Here is an 8,604-nt window from a genome sequence, read left to right on the forward strand (position 1 = left end):
CCTTGCACATCGTATGGCTGAATTTTAAATAATCGATAATGCATATTATTCCCATGAACTAAGATGGTGAATTTTAAATAATCGATAATGCATATTATTCCCATGAACTAAGATGGGTTATTACAGTGACTTGAAATAGTTCCACACTTCGACAATCTGATCCGAAATGCTGGTGCGCATGGTCTGATAACCAAAAACGCAACAAGTCCAGCGAATCAACCTGTGGTTGAGTTGGTTAGGTGGACAGTGGTATCCCCAACCCACGAGGGTTCAAATCTTGGTGCTCGCATTATTCCTGGATTTATTTCAGGATTTTCAGCAATGCGCTTTCAGTGGGAGGAGACGTTCCCGTCGACAACGAGGCGCCTACGGTGACTTCGTAAATCTCAAGATGATATGCCGGCTCAGTCTTTCAGAGGTGTTCATAGGGGTAGGGTGTGCGTGTGTGCGTTCATAGGGGTGAGTGTATGCGCGTGTATATGAGCGCTTGTGTCTGTACTAATGCTAAAAAAAAGACATAACAAGTCCAAGTCAACCGAGATAACATGTAAGAAAAAAAAGTAAATTAATTTTTTTCATAGATTTTCATGTAAGATTTCACGAATATAGCATCGAGTGAGACTTAGTTAAGTCTTAGGACTTCTTTGGTTTAGAGGAATTTCATAAGAATTCTAGAGGATAGGATTCTTATAGGAATTTTTCCTTTAGAGCCTTTTGGTTCATAGGAATGGATTTCTATTCCTACATAGGATTGGTTCCTATTCTTCACATTTTATAGGAAAATAAAAAAGAGCTTAAACTCAATGGAGAAATTTTTTTGGTGCCAACCAAATGACATCTTGTTTCCTATTCCTACTCATAGGATTTGAGATACATGTTATCTCACTTTCTACAAGATTTCTATTCCTATAATAATCCTATCCTATGAACCAAAAGAGGCCTTAGTCGACTGAAATTTAGCAATCCCGATGTACTGAGGCAAGGCGACATGATACAAATCCAGAAACCACCAAGTATATATGGACGTCAAGCTCAGGAGCTCACTCACATGTCGATTGACATAATGGCAGACACACCTGATACTCACAATATAGCGCATAACACATAGTAGAAGTAGTGCGGCACGTGTGGGATACTGTATGCTTTTTGTGCTTTAGTGGCGGGCGACGAAGCTCTTGATGGCGTCGATGAGCTCCTGGGCTCGCTCCCCGGTGGCGGGGTCCATGTCGACGGCGAACTTGTTGAGGTAGAAGGAATGGCTCATGCCGCGGTTGATGAGCACCTGCACCTCCTTGCCGGCGGCGCGAAGCGCGTCGCAGTACTCGAGGTTGGTGTCGCGGATGAGGTCCTTCTCCGCGACGGCCACCAGCATCGGCGGCAGGGGAACGGACTCCAGCGGCGGCGCGTTCGGGCCCATCGGGCACGTGTACGGGTGGTCCTTGGTGGCGCCCTCCGGCAGCGCCATGGCCATGAACTTGTCCAGCATGTCCAGCGTGAAGAACACCGAGTCCGGCGTCTCCTCCAGCTCCGACTTGCTCCGCGTGGCGCGCATGAACCCCGGGTGGATCGGGACGCCGCCCGCGACGCGGAGGGGCGCCCAGGCGTCCGCGCCGTCCTCGCCGACGCGCGCTGCCACGAGGTGGACGAGGTTGCCGCCGGAGCTGTCCCCAACGAGGAAGACCCGGGACACGTCCGCGGCCTGGCGGAGGAGCTCGGCCGCGGGCTCGTCGAGAGCGCCTTCGTCGCACATGGCGATGGACCGCAGCCGGCGCAGCACGTCGATACCGGCGTCGAGCTGGGCGGGCATGCGGTGCTCTGGGGCTAAGGGCAGCTCGGCGGTGACGACCACGGCGGGCAGGGCGCAGGCCAGGCGCGCGTAGAAGTGGTGGTACAGGACCCAGGACGGGTGGGAGATGCAGAAGCCGCCGCCGTGGAGCTGCACGATGACGGGGAGGCTCCCCGCGCTGCCCGCGGCGACCTCGGGGAGGTACACCCGGAGGCTGGGCTCCCCGGGGAGGTCGTGGAGCGTGTGGCCGTCGCGGGGCACGGCGAAGGGCTGCACCGGCTGCATGAGCGGCAGCGCCTCCGGCGGGCCCGTCCAGGTGCGGTCGATGCTGCCGTCGTCCATGACGCGCAGCCAGCCGGACACCTCGTCCACCACCTTGCGGCCGCTCGGCGGCGCCACGGTGGTCGCCTGGTGCTGCGAGGCGGCGGCGGGGGCCATCGGTCGTCGCTGTGCTGTATGCTACACGCTCTACGGTGCGGGTCGCGCGGTCTGGCAAGTGCGCGGCGTCGTGTGTAGAGTACGGTGTGAGAGTGTGTTGGTTTGGTGGTGGCAACGGGGGAGGGGAGGTGGGGTTTTATAGGCGGTGGCGGTGGCGGAGCAGGGCGATGGTTAAGGCGCTTTGCCGTTGAATTTTTTGGAGGGAAATTACGCAGCGGTTGGCAGGGAATTTGAGCAGAAGTGTCACGACAGCAGACCGGCAGTGCAGTTGGAGCTGCTACGGTGTGAAGCGCGACCGAGATGATGGATGTGGACGTGTACGTCCTTCTCATCTTGTAAACACGCGTGACCCGGTCTAAAAAGTCTTTGAACTAGGGGTTCGAGACCGCGCCGTGGACTCGACTACTGCACCAGGGTCAGTCTCAGTCAGGTCGGGCAATTACTTCTTTCTCACTGCCGACAGCCGCAAAAGAAAACAGCAAAAGTGAAATAAAACAAGGCAAAGCTTCTCTGGTCTGTGGGGCTTGACGCATCGGATGCGAACGAATTGAATCGTCCTGTCCTGGGCATTTTCGCGGGGATGCACGACTGCAAGTAGACGTGAGCCTCACATATCACATCGGAGGTGTATATTTCTGCGTGGTTCACGAGTAAATGCGTCACGATGAGCATGATCGGCAGATCGCTACAAGTATACATGTCACATGTCACATCAGCATAATTTCTGCTTGCTTCATCTTCACGATTAGACGCGACCCGGAGCGATAACTGATTGAATGGCGCAAGTTTTGATCTACTATAGTAGTACTACTGTGAGATCAGTGAAAACCACATGCGTAGTTGGGTGGAGTTGGGTTCGTGTAATATGTACTATATCTTTCCCTAATTTTTAATAATAAAACACGGATTGACTCCGTGGGTTCACCGTCTTTCCGTGAATTTACGCTTTCAATTCGAATTTAAAACATATACGTGAGGTGGTACTAAATTTCGTTCGTCTGGACCCTGGGCGCTGCACGCACACGGCTGGCCATCGCCCGTGGCATCACCCAGCCTCTTTGGTATGTGACGATACCGTGGAACATGAGTTGTAGTCAAACTTCACCTTCCTCGCCGCCTTTGCTACCCTTCAATAAATATCGGTTCCCAGAAGAGGGGAGTAGAGGAAAAGCGGACGAGGATGCATACGCTGAGATCGATCCCGGTGTAAATTTTATCAAATGTCGGTGCCCCTCCTTCCTAGCAGAGGTCTGAGCCGAGCGCGCCGTGCGTGATGGCCTCCTTCTTCCCGACCGTCTCGGCACCTCTCTCGACTGCGCTGCTGCCCCGGCTACTCGAGCGCCCGTTGCCGCTTGCTCCTGCGCGCCACCGTCAGGCCCGCATGCGCGCCACCGCATCTTCTTCGACAGCAACGGGACGCGTCATTCTGGCACACGGGCACGCATCTCCCTCCGGCCATGAGCATGTCGCATTTGCCATGTCCATCGTCAACTGCGAACCACATCTACCGGTGCCCCTTTTGCCTTTTCTCGCCAATTTTTTGCGGCATGAAGACGCGTCCTCCGGACCGGCCGCCGGCGGTCTAGACGGACCGGACCGAGCAACTTCGCGCTCCTGTTTTTAGGGACCAGACATGCAGCGTCAAAGCTCGGTCCGGACGGAGAGGACCAGCCATGGCGAGGTGGCAGTAACCACGGCGTCAGCTATGGATCCTAATCAGAGGGGGAAACAAAGGTTAAAGCTACGGGGACTCACGATGAACCCGACGGCGAGGTCGGTGAGGCCGGGAAGCAGCAACGGCAAGGTAATCGACGACGAACGACGATACTCGGACTTGGAGTTGGAGGATGATGGCGAGGGCTTCAGGGTGAATTCGGCCGAGTCCTTGCGCAGGGAAGGAGATCCCAAGGTTGTGGACCTCTTGGACAAGGTTGTTCGTTGCGGGGAAGCCGGTGGCCGTGTGTGCTGTGCGCCGGTGGCCATGCATGCTCTGCTTGTGCCTACCCGCGCCCAGCCGTGCGTGCGCTAGTCCGCCCGTGGGCTGCAATTTGCACCATGACTCACTGAGCTTGACCCGTCGGTCCTAGCTCCAGCTGCACCGTGGCCCGTGGAGTTCAGCGCCACGGCATCAGCCATCACACGGAGCTGCTACTGCTGCTCGTGTGCTCTAATTTTCTTGGATGCTTAAGCAAAACTAATGAGAAGAGAGAGAGAGAGAGAGAGAGAGAGAGAGAGAATTGGTGGTTACATGAGCATAGGAATCAGAGGATAGGATAGGCACGTGTGTGGTGGAAAGAAATCAAAGATTTTTACTGTAAAATATAATTGCTTTCCTATTGCAGCACGGCGCTGGAGCATGGCAGGAGCGGCGCGGCATGGCACGATGCTGGAGACAGGCTCGGGACGGGGAGAGAGATGAGAGAGATACAGATTTTTGTGACAAATAGCTGTTCGTGCAGCTCCGGTGTAGTCAGATGGAGACACAGAGAGAGATGAGATGATATTCTTTTGTACTATGCAGTTGTTCGATGAGATGAGATGTAGCAGGTTGTTTGATGCTGCTTATAAGATGGATCAATGGGGTTGAGAGAGAGAGAAAGAGATCAGAGTGAGAAGATAGAGTTGTGGTGATTTTTTTAATTTTATGACGATCTTCGGTGTTAGTGCTACTACTATTGGAGCTGAATCAAAGACGCACTATATTGAGTACTTTGCAGATGAAAAAGAGAGAGGAAGATCGTGTTGCATAGTGCTTGCCTATGATGTTTTTCTGACGGTAAATTTGTTGGTTTGTTTGTTACAACAGATGCAAATAAACGGATTTACTGAGTGACTGTAACACAGTTCCAATGTAATTTAATAAGACTATTAATATATTTTTATGTTACCACAAAAGTGAACCGATGATATAGTGTGGATGTACTCAAGATGAGGTATGCACCAAATATTAACCCAGATTAGCCTTTTGATCCCAATGCTCATATAAAGTGTTGTTAAGTATTGGCTTGAATCCTTCCTTTTGACGAAGACCCTCAATTCAAGTAATTCAAACCTTCTTAATTCATAACATTTGATGCATGAATTCTTGTTCGTACTTTAATTTCGTTTTACTATTTTTACGGTAATTGCTACTTTATTTATTCTTTAGTTCACGACCATTTCGTTCAAAATACGTCATGGATAAAAAATGGGGATACATTAAACCATTTCATAACTTATTAACACAGTCTTCGCTCACAAGAATACCAGTCGCTTTGTTCGCCGGTCGCCTCGACCAGATCACCCGGTGCTCATTCACACCAGCAAGCAACTCCTTGATCTCTTCTATAAGAGGGCTAAACCTCGAACGGTCTTGATCTCTTGATTCGAAAGCAGGAGCCCCACCTTGATTGTTTGTCTTGAGACAAAGTTTTTCAATACCCAATTCCATCGCCAACTGAACACCTGTTGTAACATTTGAGTGATAATAAATTACTTTTCTGTTTTCTAAACATTATGTTTCACCCGTTGCAACACACGGGCATATGTTCTAGTAGTACTAACATGGAGAAGCTCCCGCTTGAACAATAGCCGGAAAAAATAGCAAATGTTTTTCAAAATTTCTGATTTTTTGATGTTTGTGTTAGTGTCGCAAACATCACTCACAATTTCATGCGAAACGGAGCAGCAGTAAATTTGGGATGCCTTTTTTGGGGGGGGGGGTGTTAACATTTGGTGTTTAATTTTTTTTACACAGGGCAACGTGCTTAGCCTTTTTTGCTTAAAAATTTGTAGGTACCATTTAGATATGACTATGAATACATATAATTTATTTATTTTTCATTTCAAAAAATCATTTTCGCGTGCAGGTGCACATGCACTCGAGAGCCAAATTGGATTTTCGGTTTACACCCTGCCTTATATATAAAGCAACTGTAGGATCGAAAATATGTCTAGAGGGGGGTGATTAGACTATTTGACCAAATAAAACTTATCATTTTTCTAATTTTAGTTGCAGGCAAGTTTTAGCGATTCTACCAAGTCAAATACACCATACGCATGCAAGTCTAAGAGTAGAACAGCGAAAAGTGACGACTCTGCATATAAATGTAAAGGAGGGATCGAAGAAATCAAACGCAATGAAAGCACGGTGATTTTTGGCATGGTTCCGATAGATGGTGCTATCGTACGTCAACGTTGATGGTGACTTCAACCCACAGAGGTTAACGATTGCGCGAGTCCACAGAGGCTCCACCCACGAAGGGTCCACAAAGAAGCAACCTTGCATGTGCCATCATGGCTTTTTTTGTGAAATATGTGCCATCATGGCTTACGTCCACGAAGGACGTACTAGGCTCACTCGGGTAGATCTTCATGAAATAGGCGATCTCCTTGCCCTTACAAACTTCTTAGTTCAACTCCACAATTTTGGAGGCTTTGAGCTGAGACCTAGCAAATCTAGGAGACACCACTCTCCAAAAAATAATAGATGTTGTTGATGATGATGAACTCCTTGCTTGTGCTTCAAATGATAGTCTTCCCAACACTCAATCACTCTCTCACATATTTGGCTTTGATGGAAGAGAGGATTGAATAGGAAGCAACTTAGGGAAGGCTATAAATCAAGGTTCAAATGGTAGAATTGTAATCTCTCGATCTCAACAAATGAGTAGGCGGCTCTCTCTCTCTCTCTCTCTCTCACACACACACAGAAAATGAGTAGTAGGAGTGGTGATTCGTTATGATGGCTCTCTTAGAGAGTACGTGAGGGTGTAGAGGTATATATAGCCTACACCCAAAGATCTAACCGTTACAAGTCTTTGACCGAACTCAGTGAAACCTGACAGAATTCTCGATGAAACCAACTAGTGCAAAAGATTCGAGTAGAGGTATTGTCGGTGTCAAAACCGGCGGATCTCGGGTAGGGGGTCCCGAACTGTGCGTCTAGGCCGGATGGTAACAGGAGGCAGGGGACATGATATTTTACCCAGGTTCGGGCCCTCTTGATGGAGGTAAAACCCTACGTCCTGCTTGATTAATATTGATGATATGAGTAGTACAAGAGTAGATCTACCATGAGATCAGAAAGGCTAAACCCTAGAAGCTAGCCTATGGTATGATTGTATGTTGTGATTGTTGTCCTACGGACTAAAACCCTTCGGTTTATATAGACACCGGAGAGGGTTAGGGTTACACAAGGTCGGTTACAAAGGAGGAGATATCCATATCCGTATTGCCTAGCTTGCCTTCCACGCCAAGTAGAGTCCCACCCCGACACGAGACAAAGTCTTCAATCTTGTATCTTCATAGTATAACAGACCGACCAATGGAGATAGTCCGACTGTCCGGAGACCCCCTAATTCAGGACTCCCTCAGTAGCCCCTGAACCAGGCTTCAATGACGATGAGTCCGGCGCGCAGTATTGTCTTCGGCATTGCAAGGCGGGTTCCTTCTCCGAATACATCACAGAATAATTTGAATACGAGGATAGTGTCTGACCCTGCAAAATAAGTTCCACATTCCACCGTAGAGAGAATAATATTTTTGCAGATCTAATTTGCTGACTCGTTTTGGCAGCATGACGTTGTGTCATGGCCCGACGATTATTCGAGCTGTTTTTCTTCAACCAGCTCCACACATAACGCGAGGCGGTTTCTTGACACGTCTTGCTGAAGCGGAGATCGTGTTCCCCCAATCACGGGATTCTCATTAATGCGGTCGTGGGTAACCCAACCGTGTCTAGGACTCCTAGATTATAGGCAAGTCCTAAACGACTACGGAGAGGACGCTTGATATTCACCCTCTTTATAAAGGGACAAGGTTTTCGCTTTTTTCCTCTCGTGCTCAATCGAACCCTTCCCCCGCCTCGAGTTCTAACACCCAAAGCCCAGGTTAGGTGCTCCGGATCTTCAATCATGTCCGAATCCAGCCTTCAAGGCCAATGGATGCCCTCCTCCGTTATGAAAGAGGACATTAAGAAGTTGAGGGAGGCCAGATACCTGACCGCCGAGGTTTCGCATCGGCTGCCTGCTCGAGGGCAGATCGTCCCTACTCCCGAACCCAATGAGAACGTCGTGTTCGTCTCCCACTTCCTTCGAGGTCTAGGCCTCACTCTGGATCCCTTCGTCCGGAGTTTGATGTTCTATTACGGGCTAGATTTCCACGATCTAGCTCCGGACTCCTTTCTCCACATCTCAACATTTATTGTCGTGTGTGAGGCCTTCCTCCGCGTTACCCCTCACTTCGGCATGTGGCTCAAGACCTTTGAAGTAAAGCCGAAGATGATCGAGGGGCAACATGCAGCGTGCGGAGGTGCGTCAATAGGCAAGATGGCAGGAGCCCCATGGCCGAAAGGTTCCTTTCCAGAGGTGTCCGAATTGTGGCAACGGGAGTGGTTTTAT

General features: G+C 49.7%; 1 protein-coding gene across 1 annotated transcript; it reads right to left on the reverse strand.

Annotated features, from left to right (window-relative positions):
• Nucleotides 1–989: 989 nt before the first annotated feature.
• Nucleotides 990–2,331, reverse strand: LOC125517958 (probable carboxylesterase 15). The gene has a single exon (XM_048682922.1). It carries the CDS (start codon nt 2,222–2,224, stop codon nt 1,154–1,156), a length of 1,071 nt encoding a protein of 356 aa, XP_048538879.1. The 5' UTR covers nt 2,225–2,331; the 3' UTR covers nt 990–1,153.
• Between the last annotated feature and the right edge of the window lie 6,273 nt (nt 2,332–8,604).

Source organism: Triticum urartu, chromosome 1, assembly GCF_003073215.2.
Source record: "Triticum urartu cultivar G1812 chromosome 1, Tu2.1, whole genome shotgun sequence".
Lineage (NCBI taxonomy): Eukaryota > Viridiplantae > Streptophyta > Magnoliopsida > Poales > Poaceae > Triticum > Triticum urartu.

Coding starts and splice junctions, on each gene's coding strand:
- LOC125517958 (XM_048682922.1), bottom strand. CDS start 2,224: ATGGCCCCCGCCGCCGCCTCGCAGCACCAGGCGACCACCGTGGCGCCG.